Here is a 22,287-nt window from a genome sequence, read left to right as displayed (position 1 = left end):
TGTGGGAAATAATGTGCCAACGGGGGAGGAGGTGGGGACGCTCTAAGCAGAGGGAACGGGGCAAGTCTGAGGGTCTGCAGGAAGGCCCTTGTGGCTGGGGCACAGACAGCAAGTGGCATCTGCAGCCACCGAGGTTGGAGGGGCAGGCAGGGGCTTGAGGCTGAGCGCTGGTGCGGCAGCGAGATCCTGGAAAGGAGGAATAGGTTTGTGCGGGTGGGGTCAGGTCTGGGGCCCGGTGCCTGTGAGGAGCGGGGAGACAAGGCGGGCGAGGAGCCAGGATTGCTGACGCCACAGATACAGGGACTGGGCAGCAGGACCAGAGCTGCAGAGGGGACAGAGGGCGATGGTGACCCTCCCCTGGCCCGCTCTTTCACATCTACCATCTTACTGGAGCCCCGTGAGCTTGGCAAGGCAGGGATCAGTCTCGTTTCACAGATGGGAGGACTGAGGCTTAAGGCGGAATTTGCCTCGCCCCAGGTCACAGAGTGAGTCACTGACTAACCTGGGCCTCTTGCCTGCTAGGAGCGTGGTACGGTGTGGGGGCCCTGGCTGGGGGCTCCGTGGCTGAGCCCCCACCTTTTCCCTCTCCAGCTTTCAGTTCTCAGGCTCAGCCAACAGGAGTTAGCAGCTGGGGGGGGGGGGGGGGGGGGGGGGCAGTGGGCTCCGAATCTGCAGGAGTCATCCAGAGGCTGGCCCTGGTGCCAGGATTGGGGTGCTCCTCGGCTCCCTGTGGCCCCCACCAGTCCATGGCTGCTCCTTCCTCCCTCAGCTGCAGAGCCTAGAGCAGGAGAAGGGGCGGTGGCGGGTGGAGAAGGCCCAGCTGGAGCAGAGCGTGGAGGAGAACAAGGAGCGCATGGAGAAACTGGAGGGCTACTGGGGCGAGGCCCAGAGCTTGTGCCAGGCTGTGGACGAGCACCTGCGGGAGACCCAGGCCCAGTACCAGGCCCTGGAGCGCAAGTACAGCAAGGCCAAACGCCTCATCAAGGACTACCAGCAGAAGTACGTGGTCAGGGGGCTGGGAGTGGGGCTTCCTGGCCCGGGGAGGGCTGAGAGGCTGTTAGCGGCAGCTCTTCCCCTCCCCCTCCCCAAGCTGAGTAGGGAGGCAAGGAGCACAGAAGGTGGAGGGCCCCATGGTGGGGGTACCTGGGCTCAGAATGACTGGGCACTGGAGCCAGCAGTCAGGCCCCAGAGGTTTCGGGAAGAGCTGGGGCCTCCTGACTTAAGGGAGAGGGACAGAGCTGCCCAGGTGGGCCTAAGGACAGGGCTGAGGATCCTGAGACTCCTTGGATGGAAGTCAGACTACACACCCTTACCCAGGGTCTGTCCCCTGCTGATCCCTAGGGAGATCGAGTTCCTGAAAAAGGAGACCGCACAGCGCCGGGTTCTGGAAGAGTCAGAGCTGGCTAGGAAGGAGGAGATGGATAAGCTCCTGGACAAGGTAGGCCCGGGGTGCCCTGGGGGCCGGTGCCTATAGAGGGGGCAGCAGGTAAGCTCCCCTTCAGTACCTCCCCTGTGGATCCTGGAGGGAGAGAGGGAGTCATACTGCTGGCTCAGGGTCATGTCCCCATTAGGGGGTCAGAAGGGGCAGGGCCCACGCCTGGTATCCAGGCCTGACCCCCTCTCCCTTTTGTTTGCCAGATCTCAGAACTGGAAGGAAACCTGCAAACACTGAGGAATTCCAATTCTACTTAACAGGAATCATTCCTTGACCGGACAATAATTAATCCCCTCCCATTGTCCTCCCTCCCCTGTCCTCAATAATTCACCCCGCCCCCTACCAGCCTGGGGACAGGTGCCCCGACTTCCCCACCCTCCGCCCCGCCTCCCCCAGCTTCAGGGACCAGAGGGCCTGGGCAGACAGAGGTGGCTGGAAGGACGGCCTCCTTCTTGCCCTGTGGGGCTGAGGCACAGAGGCCAAGGGATGCCGATGGTTGGCCTGGGTGGTGGATGGACACAAGGACCTGAGGACCATACTGCCAGACTTTACAACCTCCAGCCTTTGTCTCTGGACTGGAATGGGGCTGGGGGCTCTCCCAGCATCTCACCACCTGGAGGCTGCTCCCTGCCCACGGGGCTCCTAGGCGACCCCTGGGCCTCTTGACTTGAGATTCTACCTTCTTGGCCCTTTCCCTGTCCCCCATCATTGTGCTGTCTCTGTTGCATTCTGACCCTCCTGCTGGGAGGGGCTGCCTCCACACCTCCTCCCATCCTGGTCCCCCCACCCAGGAGGGACAGAGTCTACCCCTGAGCCTGGAGGCTGGGCCTGGCCCTGCACTGATTTCTCATGCATCCTTCGGGAAAAGGGGAGAGTCCAGGACACCTGGTCCCCAGCTCCCCCTTTCCTGGGGCAGCAGCCCTCAATTTTTCCTTGTGCCTCCCCACCCCCAGGTGCCAAATAGCCATAACCTCCTCCTGGAACTGTTCTGTGGCCTCTCTGGGCTCCAGGTTTCCTGGCCAAGCCTGGGAATGCCAGGGAAGAGAGGTCAGCTTAGGGGGCCTGGCTACAGAGCCCCTGGTCTTAGGCAAGGGGAACATTTCCCACTGGAGAGCCAGGCCCTGCCCTGCCCAGGGCCACACCTGGAAGCCTTGTACTAACATGGCAAATTCAGCCTCACTCCGCCCACACCCACAATTTTCCAAGGTTTTGACTGGAGGGCAAAATTTTACTACTACTCATCTTTTTGGAGACCAGGGCTGCCCTGCTGGCAGCCTGCTTTCTAAGTGAAATCCGCTCCGTTTCCCCACTTTAACCCCAAATTGGGGCTTGGACCAAGGGCGGTGAGGCCCGCCCCCCCCAGGTCCCCTCCCCTTTCAGGATCCATCTCTCATTTTGCCTCTTCCTCCTGTCCCTGCCCCAGACTGGATTTTTGTTCATTTTTTAAAAACAGCCCCCATCACATCGTTTGGGCTTCTCGTCCCCTGTAAATAGACCACGCCATCGATCAGTATTTCTCGCCCCGCCCCCCCCGCCCCCAGACGTGCCCCTACCCCCTGAAAAAGCTGGCTGTCTCAGTGCCCGGGCCCACGCGCTTCGCCTCCTTCGCCGCCGCAGATGGAGGGGGCGGGGCCAGGTGGGCGGGGCCGCGGGGCGCTTCCGGTTTCTCGGGCCGGCACCGCCCCTGCCCCGCCCCCCCGCAGGACTGCGTCTCTGTATATAATATATATATGTATGTATTGTTCCCGGTTTTGTACGGACCATGCCCTCTGTCAGGTCGTCCCCATAAAAGCAGCCCCCAGAGCCTCGCTGCCTGGTTTCTTGATTCGTGGGGGAGGGACAGGGTTGTCGGCCGGTGCCCCGAGGTCCCCTCCTACCGGTGCTGCCTTCACTGTGAGGATCCTTCTCATGGGGATCCTATATTCCAGCTTCCAGCAAACTCCCTCTTTGCCACCATTTCCCCCATCAGCACCCATGCTTTTTTATCCATTCCTCTTGGGCAGGGCTCGGGTTTCTAGAGAGTTCCTTAGCCCCATCGCATTTCCTTTTTAGGAGGCCTCTGACAGAGTTCAGAGGATGGGTTAGATAAGTGAGGATAAGGCGAACCGCAGGTCCCTTCCCTGAGAAGTCTAACCTCATGGGGATACTCAGCCTGTGTTCTCACAAGTCACCCTACCTGAGGTACCTGAAGGATCAAAGGTCTCCTGGGGGTGGGAGGTGACACGTCGGAGCAGCTTTGTGCCTGGGGTCCGAGAGAATCCGTCCTAGAAAATTTTAATAGCCCTAGCCCCTTGCTCTGTGCCAGGATGGTTGGGTGCTAACTCACCAGCTCTGATAGAATGGGTCTGGCAGTCCAGATGCCAGGGTTCTAAAGACAAGATTTGGTGAAGTCCCAGAGAGCGGAGAGAGCAGGGGGCAGTAGGACCAAGGCTCAGGCAGTCCCCGACACCAGCCTTGCCTTGCACTGGGTGCTGGTGTGTGCATGTGTGAGAGAACAGAAGCACAAGGCACTCGTGCAGGAGAGTGGCCTGGCCCCCAAGGGGATTGTCACATTCCCCTTTGCCCGAAGGAATGAAGTCCCAACATCAGGCTCTTTGTGGTCACTCTTATGGGTCGCTGACAGCACCTGAGATGACTGGCCTCTACCAGAACTCCAGGTGGCAGTCAGCACCTGAGACAGCCACTCCCTTGAGGATGGTTTTGTCACACAAGTCTCATGTCAAGCCAAATTCAGGCTTCCCACCCCTTCCTCTCAAAAATCTTAGTTCTACACCGCAGGGCCATAGAGCACCCATCCAGCCTGCCGTCCACTTGTGGGGCACCTGGAAACCTGGGGTTAGTGACCATGCCTCTCAAGGCATCTTCCCTGGGTGGATCAACCTTGGGACGCTTCTGGGAAGAAAGATCCAAGTGGCTGAATCCCAAGATCAGAGACCACCAAACCACAAGGCCGCAGGTCATGGCTCCAGAGACAGAAGTCACTGAGGCCCTGCTTGGGAAACCTAGCCAAGAAATTCCAACAAGTGAAGTGGCCCGACCAACCTGGGTGGTTTGACTGGAGCTGTTTCTAGGGTGAGGTCCTGCTGCACCCCCCTCCCCATCTGTCCTGTGTATTATGTGAGGGGCCTGCACATCGTATATTCCAAAAGGTCCGCCAGGTGGTTCCCAGTGTCTAAGCCTGAGTATGTTGTACGGCGGGGGGGGTGGGGGTGTTATGTGTGGCTTTCCTTTGAATTTCTCAGGCCTAAGATGTGACATGACCATGAGCTATGTCCACGTTTGGGGCTATGTCAAGTGGCCAGGGGTAGGCCCATGTGAGGCTTGTCACCTCAGCCCTGCCCTGTCACGGGCTCCGTTCTTAGGAGCTTGAGCAGGTTTACCAGAACCCCAGCACTTGCCATAGGAGAGGGAAACCAAATGAAGGGCATTTTCTCAACTCCCGGAGATCAGGCATCACTAAGAACAGGGGGTCCTCCCAGGTCCTATAGCCTAGAAGACACCCTCCCACAGAACCTGTCCCTGCCCCCCAGCCCTGATGTTACATACCCACGATCTCCCTATTCCCTACAGGGCCTATATAACCAACCCTCCCCATCAGGTCTCACCAGATGCATGAAAACCATGTCCTCTTTCAAGACCCCAGACTTAGCCCTGTAGGATGTCACCCAGAGTCCCCACCACCTCCCCAGATCACCACAATCTGGCCAGCACATGACTGCCAGCAGATTCTGAAGACACGCAGAGACCCCCAAACTCCCACAGATTTCTTAGGATACCTTCAGCCCTCAAAGCTTATTAATTCAGTCTTCACCCACAGCCCCAAGACCATCCTGGCTCAACATGCCACCTCTCACAGCCTCTGTGACAACAGAGACTCCAGCCAGCCCTTGGGGAACTCTTTCCCCACAGGCTGCACACCTCCCCACTGAGCTCTGGACCCCTCCATCCAACCTCACCATTTGCTCTTGAACAAACCACTTTCATTCTTTGAAGTGTCTTGTTTTCCCCTCTTAAAATGGGGGTAATAGAAACAACTAGGTTTATTGTGAGAGTGACATTGACAATCAGGGGAAAGTGCTTACTTAGTACAATGCCTGGACCCTGCGCCGTCACTGTATGGTAGCGCGTCGTTGATTAGTACAATCTCCCAGGGCTGGCCTGCCTCAACCTCCAGCTCATCACTCCAAGTGTGATCTCATCCCTGCACCCCTCCCCCCCCCTCCAGGACGCCAGCCTCAAGCCAAGGCCTCCTTCTCCCTCAGTGGCCAGCAGTCCCCAAATCTGGTCAATTTCTTCCATTCTGTATCCTGAATAGTGCTCCGCTTGATCTGTGATCTTCATGCCCACTGCCCTCATCACTCATCAGCCTCACCCCTGCCTCGGGCTGCCCTCGCCAATCCACTCTCCACAGAGGAGCCAAAGAGTTCTCCCTAAAAAGCAACTCTGAGCCCCTCACTCCTCTGTTACTTTCCCCTAGGGCTCCCAGGACAAACTGCAAGCCCTCCCTCCACCCCTGCACCTTCGCAGCCTCACTCCTCTTCCTCTCTCGCCCTCCACCCCCCAGCCCCACTAACACTTCTACCCAGCCCTGGCCTGCGGGGGTAGCCAACAGAGCACCTCCACCTGGAAGGCTCCCGAGTCACCTCCACCCTCACCCACCCCCAGGCCGCTCCGGCGTCCTCCGGTGCGCTGTCTCGCGCCGCCTTAGTGTCCTCTGTGAACCGGGGCTCAGGGCACCCGGGCTTGTGAGGGCCTCCCCACTGCCCCGTTCCCCACCCCCGCCCCCGACAACGCCGCGAGCCCCCGACGCCTCGGCCCGGGCGGTTCCGTTCCCCGCGGTGCCCTCAGGCCTTGGCGCACACGATTGCTCGATGGAAGTCCAAAGACTGGATGACTCGGGAGCCCGCACAGACCTCGTAGAGGAGGCGGAAGCCCGGTGGGTCCAGAGGCGGGGCCGCTCCCATCCCCCGGACTTCCGCGGCCAGAGTAGTAGCGGCAACTCGGAATCCCCTCGCCCGGCCGCAGCGCCGGGCCGCCTCCTCCCTCCCCTCCTGCCGCCTCCGCCCCCTCTCCCTCCCTCCCTCCCGCTCTTTGTCTCCCGGCGCCGGCCTCCCCGCCACGCGCCCCCCGCACCGCCCCTTCCCGGGAGACCCCCGCGGACGCGACGCGACGCGTGTCGGCCTGCCCGGCGGGGGGCCTGCGTCCGGCGGGGCCCGGCGGGCGGCGGGGCGGGCGGGGAGGTGGTTCCCTCCTTCTCTCCCTCCCTCCTCCGTCGCTCACACGCACACACACAAACACGCGCACACACACGCGCGCACACACGCGTACACGCGCGCGCGCACGGAGCATCCTCCCGTCAGGGCTCTGGTCCAGCCCCGCCCGCGCCTCCCGCTCCCCGCAAACCCTCTCCTTCTCTCCCGCTCCCCCCCACATCCCCTCCGGCTCCCGGACCCTCGGCGCCCGCGCCCGCCCCTCTCCCGGGATGGAGCGGCTCGAGCCCGCCCGCAGCCCCCCGCGGCCGGGGTGACGGCCCCCCGCCCCTCCCCGCCTGGCCCGCGCCCGAGCACCATGGGCCTGAGGGGCTCCCGCGGCGCCGGACGCTGAAGATGATTGATGCTGGAGGTGAGGACCCCGACGTGGACGGGGAAGCAGAGCCGGGGTCACCGGGGCTCGCGGCGGGACCCTGAGTGGGGTCGGATAGGGCCTTTCTTCCCCATTCCTGGGGGGGCGCGCGGAGCTGGGGTGCTGGGCTGCCGGGGGAGGGGGCGGAGATAGGATTTGTGTCCCTAATCCTCTCCCTCCCGGAGAAATTAATTTTAAAAAACTGGTGTGGGGGGAGGGGGAGAGGGCTTAACTCCTTCCTGCCCGGCGCGGAGTTGGACGGCTGGACCGGAGAGAAACTAGCCGCCCGGCCCGGACTGGGAGTGCGGTAGGTGCCCCGGCCTCCGCGGCGCTGGGAGCGCGGTCCCACTCGCCCGTCGCCGCATCCCGGGCCGAGGGGAGGGGGCCCCGCTTTCTCCAGCTCCCTACTGCCCCCCTGCCCCCAGCCTCCCCTCCTGGCCTTTCCTTCCCGGTCTTTCCCAGTTGCACTTCTGTCTTGGTCTCTTTCTCCTCTTCCCCGGCCCCTTTCCTCTTGCCTGCCCCGCCGGGCCCGCCCCTCTCCCTACAGCCGCCCCTTGGCTCTCTCCTCGCAGCCCTCCCTGGGGCCTCACTCCGGGCGGGCCGGCCGGGCCCGAGGGAGCTCGGCCTCCACCACCGCTTCCCCCGCCCCACTCAGCTCTTTCCTGCTCTTTCTTCCCTCTCCCTGCAGCTCTGTGGACAGTCTCCTCCAACCTGTCTGTCCCTGTTCCTTCTTCCCACTCCCCTCTGGGGCTTGTGCACCCTTTCTCTTTCTCCTTCCCTGGCTCTCAGGAAGCCTCCCTTACTCCCAGAGAAGAGTCAAAGGTCATAGGTGCTACTCCTCTGGGAACTGGAAGCTTTGGGAGGAAGGAGTGGCCTGGTAGCACCCGTGCCCAGACTGGGTCCAGGACAGGTTCATTTCCACCTTGTGACAGTTCCTGGTTAAATGTGTGCCCATGAGTGTGTGTGTGTGGGGGGGGGGGGGTTTCCAAAGCTCAGTTTTGGTGAGAGGGGCCTGGTGACCTCTTGGATGGCCTGCTTCCCAGAGTTCCCCATGGAACAGTGTAGGATGGGCCACCCATACACACCCCAGGGAGTTAGCGGTTGAGGGAGGGAAAGAAGCCATTTGTGCTGAATCAGGATGGATTAGGCACAGGTGTGAGCTGGAAGGCCCAGCCTACCTCAGAGGATACCTGGAGGAGGACTCTATCCACAAGAGGGTCTTCACCCTGGACTGGGACTTTGAATAAAGAACACATGGGATCTCTGTTCTCAGCTAATCTAAGAGAGGAGGCACCACTTCTGACCTCAGGGAGCCTCCATTCTATTGGGAGAGGCCCTTCTTATCTTCAGGGAGCCCCTAATCTGATGAGGAATACCCTTTCTTTTCCTCAGGGAGCTCCCATCTGATGCAGGGGAGATATGACCCATTTAGGGAATCAGTGAAGTATGAAAAACCCCTATTTCCCAGTGGTTGGGGAAGGGTGAATTTAGAAATTGTGTGGACAAATGGGAGGAAGAAGGGCTGTCTAGGACAAAATTCTGGAGGAGGGGGCAGCTTGGTCTTGGTCAGATGAGGCTTTGTGATTGAATGAGGGAATTTTGCTCATTCGTAGGGGCAGCCTCCCTTCCAAGATGGCCCTTCAGGCAGGAAGAGAGGTTCTAGAATTTCTTTGCTACTAGCACCCAGAGTTCAAGAATGGCAAGAGAGTTCTTGGAGGGCCCACGTCCCCTGGCCCCTTCTCATACCTCATTTCCTGCTTTCAGCCCCAAGCATCCATGGAACTTGGGGTGGAGATGGTTTAGAAGCTTCTCCCAATCCTAGACAGTAGGGCCAGCCCCCCTTCCTCTACTTTTCTCCCTTCTCCCCACAGGATCCTCTCCTCATGCGTACCCTCCAAAACTGCAGATCATCCCCCAGGATAGCACTGGAGGGCAGGAGACAGGTGGGGGCTGAATTCCGCCTCTTATCTCCTGCACCTCAGTTTTCCCATCTGTAAAGTGGCGATACTAAGAATCTCAAGCCCATGCGGCTCAACCGTGAGGTGATGTGTGTGTAATATCAGGAGAGGAATGTTGGAAAAGACTCCAGCAAGCATGAGGCCTAGCCTTCCCATGCCTGTCAAATGCATGTCTAGGCCAGCGCCCTGCCCTGCTCATGGGCACCTGAGTGTTAGCAGTCATTGGAGATCATGTCCCAGCCGTGTGGTGTGCCCCTGCTGCTGAGCTTCCCCCCGTCCCCTGGGCCAGTATTCCCCTTCCCCTCTAACCCCCAGGCTTTGGCTTAGGGCCACTGCGATCCTGCACCTGCTAGGAAGCCTGCCCGAACTGTTTCAGCTGCGTACGTCCCGCTTCCCCGCCTGCCTCCCTTCTTGCTTCCCACCAAAAAGCAAAACCAAACCCCTACCCATCACACTTCCTGCCGGAACGTACTTGCATCACAGAGATTTGGCTGTCCACTGTTGTGCTGTGGGTACTCCTCATACCCTTCTGCATCTGTGAGTCTGTCTGGAACTGTGAGAACTGCGAGTTTGTCAAGAACAGGGGCCTCGCTGATGGTGCCAGCTTCCTGAACAGCTCATGTTCGGGAAGGCAGGTGGTGAGCACACCAGTGATGGGGGGTGGAGGGCAGGCAGGACTGGGTGATGGACGGGAACACGGGTGGGTGGATAGTATGAACTGATGGATGCAGAGATGGGAGGATGGATGGATGGATGGATGGGCAAGTGGGTGGATGGCTAAATAGGTGGGTAGGTGGATGGATGGATGGATGGATGGATGCAAGGACCTGGATTCTGCTCCTGATTTTGTCATTGGCTTGTTATGTGACCTTAAGCCAGTCATTCTCCCCTCTGTTCCTTTATTTGGAAAATGAGAGGATTGGATTTAATAATCTCTCAAGATTTCTCCCAGGGTTGCTGTTGGACAGTTTATGATGATCATTTTGAGGGAATGCTGATGATGGAAAGGCCCCAGACATTGAAGTGTGTGTGTGTGGGGGGAGTTCAGTGAGCCATGTGAATGCACACAGCAAATCAGCTTGGACCAAAATCCCAGGACTCAGCCTCTGTCTACACCCTGGATTTGCTTCTGCCCCTACTCTTTTACTTCTGCCTCCTGCCCCAACTCCCACCGTCTGGGGTATGGTTCAGACAATTTCTTTTCCAAGGGGCTGGAGGAAGAGTTCTAAGGGAAGGTGAGGGGCCAGAAGGCCAGGGGCAGGCAGTCAGGGGTAGCTCCCTTGTTCCCCTCCACCAACCTGAACCTCTTATCCATAGTCTCTCTCTCTCTCTCTCTGCCCTCCTCCGTTCTCAGCTCTCTTGCGTCATGGCTTCTTCAAAGCTACGAGAACCCGCGGATGAGGTTTTTGGTAAGTTCTATTTGCTCTAACTCTAAAGCCACCAGCACTGGGGGGTTCCCCCTGGGACTCTGGTGTGTGTCTTTGTGTGGGTGTGTGGGTGTGTGTGTATTGTGGCCTGGCAGCCTGAGTCTCTGTCGTGACACTCTATGCCAATGACAACCACAACGATCAGGGTCTCCATTTAGGAAGCGCTGTCTCACCAGGCTGACACCCCCATCCCACAATGTCGCTTACGCCCCACAATAAGGCCACGAGGTGTGCGCATTGTACAGACAAGGAGCCCAGGGCACAGAGGGCCGGAGTGACTTGCTTTAAAGATCACGTGGCAGGTCAGTGGCAGAGCTGGGACTAGAAGTCCGGACTGGGCGGCCGTACACCTGAATCCCAGCCCAGGTGACAGCCATTGCCTCCACATCGCATTGTAACGGCCCTCAGCCTGCAGGGTGTGCGTGGAAATCAAATGCCCAGAACACAGAGCGTCAGTGCCCCCAGGCCCGCCCCAGCTCCGTACACCCCGGGGTGCATGCACACGCCTGCCTGCACCATCATGTACCCCCCGCGGTCTTTCTGTTGGGCAGTGTGGGGAAAGCCCACCCTGACGGGGCAGAGTGCCCAGCATGCACCGGGGTGGAAAGGCTGGTTCCCAGCTGGATTTGGTGGAGGAGTCAGGAAGCAAGGGACGGGGAGGCTCCTGAGGACCATGGAGGGAGAGGTGGAGACAGCAGCCGTCGCCCGAAGCCTGTGCCATGTGCGCAGCCCTTGGGACTCTCACGTTGGTGTGCGCAGCCTCAAGGGGCTCCCGGCTTCTCCTTGTCTCTCCCTTCCCTCCCCTCCCCTCCCCTCCTACCTCTCCCCAGCTCACCCCCTTCTCCCCTGTGTGGCCATATGCCCTGGCAAAGCCAGGAAGTGCTGCCTCCCGGTTTGGAAGGCTGTTTTCCCACCCTCCCTGGGGCCCATGGAATGGAGGGTTTGCCTCCGGGACTCCTCCAGCCTCCACTGCCTCTGGGCCTCAGACTCTAGGGTCTCACCATCTGCACCCAGGCCTGGCCTCACAGAAGTGAGCTCCCCCTCTCCTAGGCTTCTGGGCCTCCATTCCCACTCCCAACCCCAATTCTTCCTGTGTTCCTTCTCCCGGACCTGCTGAGGTAGCTGGCCGCCTTGCCTGCTTCCTGATGGGAAAGGCAATGAAATATTCATGACTCCCCACTGCCCAGGGCTCGGGAGAGAAAGACAGAGAGACAGACCCTCACAGAGATGGAGGGAGGCCAGGGAGCCAAGTAGAGCAGGGACCAGAGGGGAGGCAGGCCCCACCTTGCCTCGAAAATACCTCAGCCCCCTAGGAGTTCCTCTGCTGCCTAGACCCTCCAAGGTAAGCCGCCCCGAAGTCCTGATGTGGCCCAGAGTCAGGAGAAGGGCCCTTCTCCCTGGCCCCGGGGGGCTGGGCACCTGCCGAGGGCTGGAGGTGGAGAGGGTGTTCCACAGCTCCCGGCCCCACCGCCCAGAACAGCGAGAACACTAGTCTGGGAGCCAGGAGGCCTGGATGCTGTCCTTAACTCCCTCTCCACCCCTGGCCAAACCTTTCCTCTCTGAGCCTCAGTTTCCCCACCTGTAAAATGCGGGGTTGGACTCACGAGTCACCCCCATCTCTGCCTCAGAGGAGGTGTGGCAGGCTTGATGGTTACACACTGAGCCTCGGGAGCCAGACTGCCTGTAACCCTGGCCCCTCTCTTCGGTGGCCAGATGCCCTGGGGCGGATTAAGGCTGCCCTGGGGATTCCTGGAGTCTCTTCCTCCTAGGGTTGTGGGGAGTTTAAATGAGCTAGTAATTGTGAAGCACTTAGAACGGGTGCCTAGCACAGTGAGAGCTCAGTAAGTATTAGCAATTATTATTCTGTGGTTCGGTCCTCAATCCTTGCTGCTTGCAGATAATGCTTGGAGATGCTGTGTTGTGTCGTTGGGGAGCCGGGGACGGAGGAGGGCTCCCTCCCTCAGCTCAGCCGCAGGGCCTGGAAACATCAGAAGCAAAGCAGGGGCAGTGAAGGAGCTAGAGGAGCGGTGTCAAGGCTGGGGTCCCAAATAGCGGTCCTCTGACAGGACCTCTCCCCTCGCCAAGGCCCCACCGCTGCCCCAGGACACCTGCACAGGCTCTGTGGTGGTCCACCCTCCCCTGCCCCCGGGGGCCACGCCAGTCCCCTCCCCTTGCAGGCTCCACTGGCCCACACCATCCCTTCTCCTTAGAAAGCTCCTTCTTGTTCTTCCTACAACCTCGGCTCTCTCCTCAGCCTGGCTGCCTCATCTAAAATAGAGCCCCCAGCCCCTGCCTGTCTCTTTCTTCCCCTCCACAAATACCACGGAGCCCTTTCCGTGTGCCAGGCTCTGTGTGAGGCCCCAGGGAGACAGTCCCTGCCCTCGTGGGGCCTGAGTGCCAGGGCGGGGGCAAGCAGGGGACCGACCCTGGGGCACACAGGACCCATGATGAGGAACATGTCCTGGGGAGGAGTGCTCCTCAGAGGGGCGCGCGGTATGGATGTGACGGAGTGTGGGCATCAGCACCGCCCTGTGCCTTGAGGCCATCTCTGCCTGGCTGTGCCCTGGCTTGGGGGAGGGCCTGGTGAAGACCTGAGTGAGGCAGCTCAGTCCGAGGGAGAGGAGAGGCCACATTCCAGGGCTGGGAGGAAGGCAGATCAACAGAACTGTGTGTGGGGTTTTTTTGGGTCATTAAAATCATATTTACTAAGCACACTATGTGCCAGACACCACCCTGGGTTAGAGCAGTGAACAAAATAGAGGAATGTCTGCCCTCACGGAGCTGACATTCTAACGAGTGGAGAGACAATAAACTAAGTAAGTAAAATATACAGCATGCCAGAGAATGACACATGACGTAGGGAAAAACCAGGTCGGGGTTCTGGGGGGAAACTGTACATTGACTGGTCAGTAAGGTCCTCAGGGATAGAAAGCATTTAAGCAAAGGCCTGAAGGAGGCAAAGGACAGAACCCTGCAGAGATCTGTGGCAAGAGCCTTGCAGGAAAAGGGAAGAGGAAGTGCAAAGGCCCTGAGGTACAGTGAGGCTTGTGTGACGAAGAGCCAGGAGGCTAGGACGGCCCCAGAGGAGGGAGCAAGAGGGAGAGAAGTAGAAGCTCAGAGAGGTAAGGGGAGCACAGACTGCGTCTGGAAGGCCCCTGGGAGAACTTGGCACTTACTCTGTGTGAGATGGAAGTCCCCGGAGGGTTCTGAGCAGAGCAGTGACAAGGGCTGACATGTTTCATCAGGATCACTCTGGCTGCTGTGGCGTTGAAAATAGACTGTAAGTGGGAAAGGGAGGAAAAGGGAAGACCAGCCGGGAGGCTTTTGTAATAATTGAGGCAGGAGGTGATAGTGATCTAGACCAGGGAGGCTGTGTGTCCCCCTCTCCTCTCTCCTCCTCTGCCTTCCCCTCCTCTCCCCTCCCCTCCCTTCCTCTCCTCTTCTCCCTTGCTCCTCTGCTCTCTCTCCTCTCCCTCTCCATGTGTAGGCACGCCTGGGTGCGCGTGCACACACACACACAGAGAAACAGCAATTTTATTGCGGGAAGGAGGAGTACAGGGACAGGCCTAATGCATCCCACCGTGCGTTCTGCTACTGTCACTCTGGTCATTGGGTCGTGGCCAGCCGTCCATCTCTCCCCACTCCTGTTCCCCGGGATTATTTTGAACCTAATCCAAGACATCGTACCACTTCACCATCAATATCTCAGTATGTCTACATACATTTCGAAGGTAGAGCTAACAGGAATTGTGGCTAGATGAGTGTAGAGGGTGGGAGGGAAAGAGAGTCAAGGGCGACTCCAGCGCTTGGCCTGAGCCGCGGGTGACATGCAGCGGCCAGTCACAGCTGGACACGGACGCCGAAGCTGCCCGTGGCACATCCAAGGAGAGGGGGCCGGGAGGCGGCCAGACTCTTGAACCGCTGGCTGGGGCTGGGGCTGGGGCTGGGGCTGGGGGCGAACCACAGCTCGGGGCTGTCTGCATCGGGTGGACAATGGGGCCTTTCATGGAGCCGAGGAGCAAAGGGGAAGCCGGCCTGAAGCAAGGTGGTGGGTTCATCCCGATAGATATTTTGGGGACCCGGGTGCCTTTGAGATGGCAAGTTCCCTGGTGGGTGCTGAGGTGCCCGGGCTTGGAATTCAGGGAGGGCTCAGGGCTGAACCAATAGGTGATAGTGAAGCCAGGCCAGCAACTGGGGTGGGTGGCTTAAGGGGTATCTGCCCACAAGAATAAGAGGAACAGGCAAGGCAGGGCCGGCATGAGGGGCGAGATGGCAGAACCCCAAGATCACGGGGCGGGGGGAGTGGGGAACAGAGGTCTTAACCCATTCTGAGATCTGGGAAGAGCCTCTTCTGTATGGAGACCCCAAGCTTGGGGGACTTCATTCCCCGGGGGGAGCAAGTAAGAAGAGAAACTAGGAGCAGCAGGGTTTGTGCACGATCCATTGGGTTTGCCTACTCTTCTTCCATGTCTTCATCCCACTTCAACCCAGCCCCACACCACTGACCCCAGGATGGGAGAGGCAGGCCGCGTGGGGACTGGGGTTTTCTTGATGCCGCTGCTGTGTTCCCGTCAGCAGGGCTGGGTCTGAGGGCAGCCCTGGCCGTGGCACAGCAAGCCAGGGTCCCAGCGCGGCCAGTCTCTGGAGCCACACTAGTCCGGCTCAGAGCCAGCCCGGACCGCCGCTAGCTGGTGGCTGCAGGCAAGAGACTGAACCTCTCTGAGCCTTAGCTGGCGCAGCTATAAAATGCGTAAAATGTGCATAATAGCTGTCCCCAGCTCCCTGGGGTGTTTTGAGTAGATGAGGTGCTGTATGAACATTCTGGCACGTAGTAGGCGCTTCTTAAATGGTAGCTCTTATTACCATGATCGGTCTGGTCTCATCCCCAGCCCTCCTCTCCACAGACCTACCCTCCAGGTGCCTGGAAGGGCCCCCCCCCCCGCACCACCCCCCTGCGCTTCCCTACTTCCCAGCATTGCATATAGCAGCTCACCAACCTCCTCTCTTGTAAACTCCCACCCAGACCTCAGACCAGCTGTGGTGCTTCCTCCCCTGACCCATCCAAACAGGACAGTCCTGTGCTCCTGCGTGCCTGTCAGAGACCCCACCACACTGCTGTGTTTCCTGCCTCCGAGACTGTGAGGGACCCCGTTCTCCATCTCATCTGTACCCCCAGTGCGGGGCACTCAGAAACGTTTGCCGAATGTCTGGGGTGTGAGTGCGGGAGGCCCGAGGTGCTCACAGGCCTGCTGTCCTCACGTGTCTGGTCTCTGCCCCCTTCACCTGGTTCACAGACCTGGACTTGGCCGTGCCAGAGACCGTCAGACTGGACAGCAGTTTACACAAGGCCCGAGCCCAACTACTGGCCAAGGGCCGGAGACACCGGCCCTCCCGCTCCAGGCTTCGGGACAGCGCCAGCTCTGCAGAGGATGGTGAAGGCTCCGACGGGCCCGGAGGCAAGGTTGGGGCAACCCACCCAATCACGCATACCCTACCCACCCTCTCCGCCCGGGACAATCCCCCCAAACCCTTTTCCTGGGAAACCACACTCCCAGACTTATGCCATAGTCATGCCAACAAGGATTACCTGCATTCACTCTGGCTTGGGTGAAACTTTTAAGGGAGGCATTATTATTCCCATCTTACACGTGGGGAAACTGAGGCTCCGAGAGGTTCAGTAACAAGGTCGCCCAGTTAGGAAGTGAGGGAAGTGGGATTCAACCCCAGCCTACGTGGCTGAAGGCCCCCCAACTCCCACCTGTCACTGCCCAGCCACCCCCAGGGGCCCGAGGACAACCCTTCCTTCCAGGTCCCCCAAGGACCCGAGTCCGGGCTCCTCGCTCCGGGGACTCCCTCGCAGTTTGCAGGGTGAAAGCAACTCCCAGCTGCTCGGGGAAGCGGGGAAGAGGGTTGGCAGTGAGCGGCCGGCCCCTCCCCCAGGTGACCGACGGCTGCGGGAGCCCCCTGCACCGGCTGCGCTCGCCTCTGCACTCGGGCCCCGGGTCCCCGGCGGGGGGCTCTTTCTGCCTGGAGCCTCCGGGGTTGCGGCGCAGCCTGGACGAAGACGAGCCCCCGCCCTCGCCGCTCACACGCTACCGGCCCCTGCACAACGCCGCCTCGCACGAGGGCCTGGCCGCCGCGTCCTGCTCGCCGCCGCGCTCCGCGCCCTCCTCGGACAGCTCGCCCAGCTTCGTGCGCCGCCACCCGCGCGCTGAGCCCCACAGCGAAGGTGAGCGGCCGTCGGCGCGGCGCCCCCTGCCGGCGAGCGCCGGGACTGCAGCGGCCCCTGCCGGTCAGCCAGCCCCCGAAGGGGAGGGCTGGACCAAGGGGGGCAGGGCCGCGGGGGGCGAGGGGGGGGGGGGGGGGGGACGGGACACACTGCGGCTCCCGCCGTCGCTTACTGAGTGCCTACTATGTACCAGACACTGTTGGGCACTGGGACTCACAAGTAAGGAAACAGAGGTAGTCTGCCTTCACGAGGCTTGCAGTTTTGGGGAGAAACAATCTAATAATTCCTCACAGTTTAAGGGAGAAGTGATCAAACCATCCCTTAATTAAATGTATAGTTACAAGTCGTAATAAGTGCTATGTGAGAGACGTGCACGGTTGAGTCGGGGGTGGGGGGATACATAGTGGGGGGTAAAGACCTGGTGGGGAGCCTCCGGTAAGGCTTCTCTGAGGAAGTGACTCGTGAGCCAAGATTGGAAGGCTGGTTAGAAGTCAGGATAAAATGAACAGTGAGTAGTAGCGGTCCCTACTTTTTCATGCTTTGCATAAAGCTTTCATAAATATTCCATGAAATAGGCAGGTGTTCGTGTGGGTCAGGTGTTATCCCCATATTTGAGATGAAGGAAGCTCAGAGAGGTAGAGTGATTTGTCCAAAGTCACACAGCTAGTGAAGGGCACCTGAGCCAACTGGCCTGCTTCTAAATCGAAAGAGGCAGCGGAAGGAGGCAGGCAAGCCACCACACGGGCTATTTCCTTCCCTCTCTTCCCCAAAAGATGACAGCCGGGATGCCAGCCCGCCTGAGCCTGCCAGCCCCACCATCGGCCTGGATAAGAAGACTCGCCGAAAGTTCCTGGACCTGGGGTGAGTGGAGAAGGGGCCAGAAGCAAAGGCTTGGAGCTTTGGGGTACAGGGTAGCACAGTGGGCAGCACTGCCCCACTCCCCCCTGCCCTCCCTCACAGGGTCACCTTACGCCGAGCATCCACTAGCAAGAGCCGGAAGGACAAGGGCAGCAACCGCTTGTCCATGGGCAGCAGGTAAGCCGTCCACACTGTGCCTCAGCCACCCACGGCTTCTGCCCGGAGTTCCCCTGGGGGCCCAGCCCTCCCGGTGGTGCCCACGCCCATGCTGGCTGCTCTCTCCACAGGGAGTCAGTGGAGGGGTCCGGCAGGTCAGGGGGCTCCCCGTTCCTGCCCTTTTCCTGGTTCACAGACAGCGGCAAGGGCTCGGCGTCGTCTGGCAGCACCACCTCGCCCGCCTGCTCCCCTAAACACGAGGGCTTCAGCCCTAAGAAGTCAGCTTCTCAGGTGAGCCCATGGCCTCCCTGCCCCCGTACTGGCCCCAGACTCAGGTGACATGAGGGGGTGGCACTTCCCCCTGGCTGGCTCTGGGATCCAGGCACTCCTGGAGTCCATTTATCTATCCATGGAGCCATTCAGTGATTCATTAGTTCATCCATTCTCTGAGTTCATTCATTCGCTTGTTCACTCATTCATATTCTGAGTAGTTCCTCCATTGAGTCATTCACTACATTTAACACACTGAACGCTAGTCCCCCCTGCCCCCCACCGTTATCCACCCAGCCTGAGGTCTCCTCCGTGCACCCTAACTCTTCTGCCTGGCTCCCCATGTCCTGAATCAGCCGCTGGACTACCTGTGTGGTGGGGTGAGGCTTGGAGGGAACTGGGATGAAGGGGGCACAAACTAGCTAGTGCTCAGGAAGTGGGGAGAAGTGGGGGAGAGCAGCGGCCATGAGTGTCTGCCCCTGCTCACGCCGCATCCTATACAAGTCTCCAGGTTCTACTTGTGCTTTCCTCTCACAAAACGCGGGTGCGGTTAGCCCAGTTGTCCAGATGAACGAATGAAGGCCCAGAGAGAAGGGACTTGCCACATGGGTTTGCTGCCAGGCTCCATGCCGGCTCTGTGGTTGTTCCTTATGTGCTACTGGGGCAGAGGAGATCGGAAAGCTGGGAATCCAGGGGAGAAGGAGTTCCATCTGACTTGGGACTTCCTGATTTCCTCTCTCCCTGCACAGACTCCCTCCGTCTCTTCCTTCCCTCGTGCTGGGCCCTGGGATAGCATGGGGAACAGACAGCCTCTTAGAGCTTATGATCTCTGCCCAGGCACTTAGAAGCCAGGCTGCTACAGGCTATGATGGGAGGCACAAAGGGAGGACCCCTGACCTAGCCTCGGGGAATCCTGGTCATCTGCCTGCAGGAAGGGACACCTAATCTGAGACCTCTGCCATCCCTGCTAACATTCTGCCTCGCTTCTAGCCCCACGACCTCCTAGAAGCCTTCCATCCTGATGCCTCCCATGAGTCACCACGTCCTATGTGCCTGCCCAGCTCCTGGTTCACGCACAGGAGGCACTGAGCAACTCCTGGTGCTCAGTTCCCAACTTCAGCTCCATTCAAATGGGAGCAGTGGGTTGGGGAGGCTCCCTTGGGCTTGGGGGTGAGCTCTCTCCTCAGCGGCTCGCACCCCTCCTCTCTAGGAATCCACCCTGAGTGATGACTCCACACCCCCTAGCAGCAGCCCCAAGATCCCAAGTGGGCCCCGGCAGGAGACCAAATGCTCCTACCCCTACCACACACTGTCCCAGTCTTCGGATGAGGTAAGCAAGCCCTGCCCTCTGAGTGTTGGGGGTGCAGGCCACGGGCCACGTCTTCCCCCTCACCGTCCTTGGTCTCCACCCCAGTTCCTGGATGAGCCTCTCCCCACTGTCCACCACTGGACCAGCCAGCAGGTGGGCCAATGGCTACACAGCCTGAGCCTGGAGCAGTATGCCGCCGAGTTCGCCGCGCGGCAGGTGGATGGGCGCCGGCTCCTGCAGCTGGATGGAAGCAAACTGAAGGTGGGTCAGAGGACGAGAGCCGTGACCCAGCCGGAGCCCAAGGCAACCTTCCAGGATTGGGATCCCCCCCACCCTGATCTTTCATTGCCTCTAAGACCACCACCCTGACCTCTGACCTGTGGGCAAGGTCCCCAGCCTGATCTTTGCACTCTAGCATGGGTCCCCCGTCGGACTCGAAACTCAAGCCGCATCCCTCAGTTTGACCTTCAAGCCCCAGCCCAAGTCTCCAGGTTAACATTGAACTAGGACCATCACATCACCTGGCTCTTGATTCTGAGTCTCCTGCTGTCATAGGAAACCAGGCCTCTCCTTAATCACCTTGACTGATTCTCAGTCTTAGAGGCTGCTGGTAGTCAGGGGAGGTCGGGGCGGGGGGTGGTGCGGGGGTGCTCGGATCTCTGTGCTGGGAGGTTTCTGGCCTGTTCCCCACCCTGCACTACATTGTTTAGGCAAGAGGTGCTGAGGAGAGGCTCCCAGGAAGTCTGTGGAGTGGGGAGAGGCCTCGGCCCCTGTCTAGCAGTGTAACCTTGGGCAAGTCACTCCCTATCTGTGGGCCTCAGGGGGCTGGGCAGGATCGTGCCAAGGCTGAACTCCTGAGTGGAGGAATGGGAGCCGAGGATTGCCGGGGGTGGGGGCAGGGGGCAAAAGGTCTCGTACCCTCCGTCAGCATCTTTCCCAAACGCTCCCATTCAGAATTCTGGCCCTGAGCGTTCTGATCCCCGGGCCAGTCTGGGAGGTGGAGGCCACATTTCTGGGAGGACTGGCCGAGCTCCAGGCAGGGTGCACCTGGGGCACAGAGAACCGGGGGCTGGGGTTGGCCAGGGCCCGAGTGCTTCTGGGGCTCTTTCCCTCACCCTTGAATTCCTCCCCAGAGCCTGGGGCTCAGCAACTCACATGACCGGACGCTAGTGAAGCGGAAGGTAAAGGAGCTGGCAGCGGCCGCTGAGAAGGAGCGCAAGGCCCAGGAGAAGGCTGCACGGCAGCGTGAGAAGCTCCGGCGCAGGGAGCAGGAGGCCAAGAAGAGCTAGGGGGTGGCGGGGGGGCAGGCACTGGCTCCCGGGGCTGGTGGCCGCCGGGCTCGGTGGGCACAGGCCTCAGCGGGCAGGCGGGGCCTGGGCGCCAAGCTTGGGCTGGCCTGGCCCCACACTCTCGGGGGGTACATGCCCTCTCTCACCCTGTCACTGTCTGGACCCAGATCCCCCAGAAAGGGAGACCCCAGGAGAGGGCCCAGGAATAAATCCAGTTTTAAGGACTTGTTTGGCACAGAATTCCTAGGGGAGCTGGCAGGTTATGGGCAGAGGACAGAGAGGCCAGGGCTAAAGCAAGTCTGGGAACCCTGAGGCACCTGGGTCAGTCTGACCCTCTGCCCTCAGGCCACGGCGGTGCTGGCCGGCAGTGAGCTAGGACACCTGCTGGCCTGCCTGCCTTCTAGAGGCTCTGAGATGGGGCCCGGGGCCTAGGGCTTAGAGAGGTAGGAAGCATCTCGGCAGGAGCGGGTGGACAGAGTTGCTGCTCTCCAGCTCCCCAAGGGGGCTGTGTGCTGGGAGAGCTGGCTTCCGCTCCCAAGGGAGACTGGTTGGCGCTGCAGCAACCTGCACTCAGGGTAGACTCCCAGTCTGCACTCAACGGGAGAGCAGAGAGAGCCGCATGGTTATCCCAGGCGATCTTTGCCAGGACTTTCGGAGCAGGAAGGAACGGTGAAAACGTCCGCCTTCCCCTTCCCTGCCCTGGGTCCCAATGGTGAGATGACATCCATACAGGTCTGCCCCTCCTGGGGCCCACTCAAGGCCTGGTCTTTGACCTGCTCTCTAACACAGGGCCCGCTTCTGTTGCTCCCTCGGAGGACAGCTGAGCCCTCTCTGGGGACAGAGCAAACTTGGGAGCTGGGGTGGGGGGGTGACAGAGGACACCCCCCCACCAATGCCTAGGTGGCACTGAACAGGTGAATCCTCACCCCAGCCAGGTAGAGAGGCAAAATCTGGCAGTTCCCCTGGAATCTACTGGAAGGGTTCATCAGCCTTCCCCCATCTGCTCTGGTCCCTGTCAGGGCCTCAGCGGGTTCCAGAACCGGCAGACCGTGCAGGCTCTGGTTCACTGGGCCCCAAGGAAGGGTGGGCCAGGCCCCTGGGTGGGGGTGGGATCTATCCCAGTAGCCCAGGGATGACATCTATCCTTGTAAGGAGGGAGCGTTCAGGTGCAGCGCGGGCCGGCAGCTTCTGGAGGATTGGCCAGTGACCAATGCGGGCTGGGGGCCCTCTGACTAGAAGTCCCTCTCCACCTCCAGCTGCCTGGAGTGGCGGACAGGACCCAATGCATGCCAACTCCCCTCGTTCCTGCTCGGGGGCTGTGGCTTCAAGGCCACCCCTGCTCTGGCCACGGTCCCGTCCCTGGGACTCAGCCCTTCATCCCTCTCTGCTGTCCGTGCGGGGAGAGGAGCTGCCGCGGAAACTGAGACGTGGGGGCCCCGGCACCATCGGGGCCTGTTGGAGGGGCTGGTGGGGAGGGTGGAAGGCACCCAGGCCTTTGACACTATCAGGAGCTGTAGGGGCGCCCACCTGCATGTGAAGGGGGGTGGTACTCAATTTATTTCAATAAACACTTATGATGTGCCAGTGACCTCTGTGTGCCCCCACTGGGAGGCTGGGCCCTGAGTGTGGGGGGGCACGTCTGTCCCCAGCAGCCGCCCTATCAGGTGTTCAGGAAGGGATGGCTCTGCCTGGTGGTGTGCTCGTGGAACACCCTGAGTCATGCCCCGGGCTGGG

General features: G+C 60.1%; 2 protein-coding genes across 5 annotated transcripts in view; both read left to right on the top strand.

Moving 5' to 3' along the window:
* The window catches only part of PPP1R9B (protein phosphatase 1 regulatory subunit 9B), a 16,264-nt gene extending 13,021 nt beyond the window's left edge, over nucleotides 1–3,243 (top strand). For both annotated transcript variants that reach the window (XM_032428684.1, XM_032428685.1), the window contains 3 exons: nucleotides 770–999; nucleotides 1,342–1,438; nucleotides 1,639–3,243. In XM_032428684.1, the coding sequence (XP_032284575.1) occupies nucleotides 770–999; nucleotides 1,342–1,438; nucleotides 1,639–1,692 (381 nt within the window). In that variant the 3' untranslated portion in view covers nucleotides 1,693–3,243. The remainder of the gene's footprint in view (nucleotides 1–769; nucleotides 1,000–1,341; nucleotides 1,439–1,638) is intronic.
* A 3,527-nt stretch (nucleotides 3,244–6,770) lies between these two features.
* SAMD14 (sterile alpha motif domain containing 14) lies at nucleotides 6,771–22,157 on the top strand. Of its 3 annotated transcripts, none has more exons than XM_032428686.1 (11): nucleotides 6,771–7,057; nucleotides 9,499–9,653; nucleotides 10,370–10,424; nucleotides 15,737–15,903; nucleotides 16,383–16,671; nucleotides 17,445–17,532; nucleotides 17,632–17,706; nucleotides 17,817–17,976; nucleotides 19,166–19,285; nucleotides 19,370–19,525; nucleotides 20,398–22,157. In XM_032428686.1, the coding sequence occupies exons 1-11, from the start codon at nucleotides 7,042–7,044 to the stop codon at nucleotides 20,551–20,553; spliced, it is 1,437 nt and encodes a 478-aa protein (XP_032284577.1). In that variant the 5' UTR covers nucleotides 6,771–7,041; the 3' UTR covers nucleotides 20,554–22,157. The 3 variants fall into 3 exon arrangements, with proteins under 3 accessions (XP_032284577.1, XP_032284579.1, XP_032284578.1); XM_032428688.1 differs by having other exon boundaries at nucleotides 8,929–9,653; XM_032428687.1 differs by lacking the exon at nucleotides 9,499–9,653.
* Nucleotides 22,158–22,287: the final 130 nt, after the last annotated feature.

This window comes from Phoca vitulina, unplaced genomic scaffold (assembly GCF_004348235.1).
Source record: "Phoca vitulina isolate PV1807 unplaced genomic scaffold, GSC_HSeal_1.0 scaffold40, whole genome shotgun sequence".
Lineage (NCBI taxonomy): Eukaryota > Metazoa > Chordata > Mammalia > Carnivora > Phocidae > Phoca > Phoca vitulina.
The sequence above is the reverse complement of the archived record's forward strand: the minus strand, read 5'-3'. Positions and strand labels throughout refer to the sequence as shown.

Coding starts and splice junctions, on each gene's coding strand:
- SAMD14 (XM_032428686.1), top strand. Junction 9,654..10,369: donor CATGTTCGGGAAGGCAGGTG/GTGAGCACACCA, acceptor CTCCGTTCTCAG/CTCTCTTGCGTCATGGCTTC. Junction 15,904..16,382: donor CCGACGGGCCCGGAGGCAAG/GTTGGGGCAACC, acceptor CCCCTCCCCCAG/GTGACCGACGGCTGCGGGAG.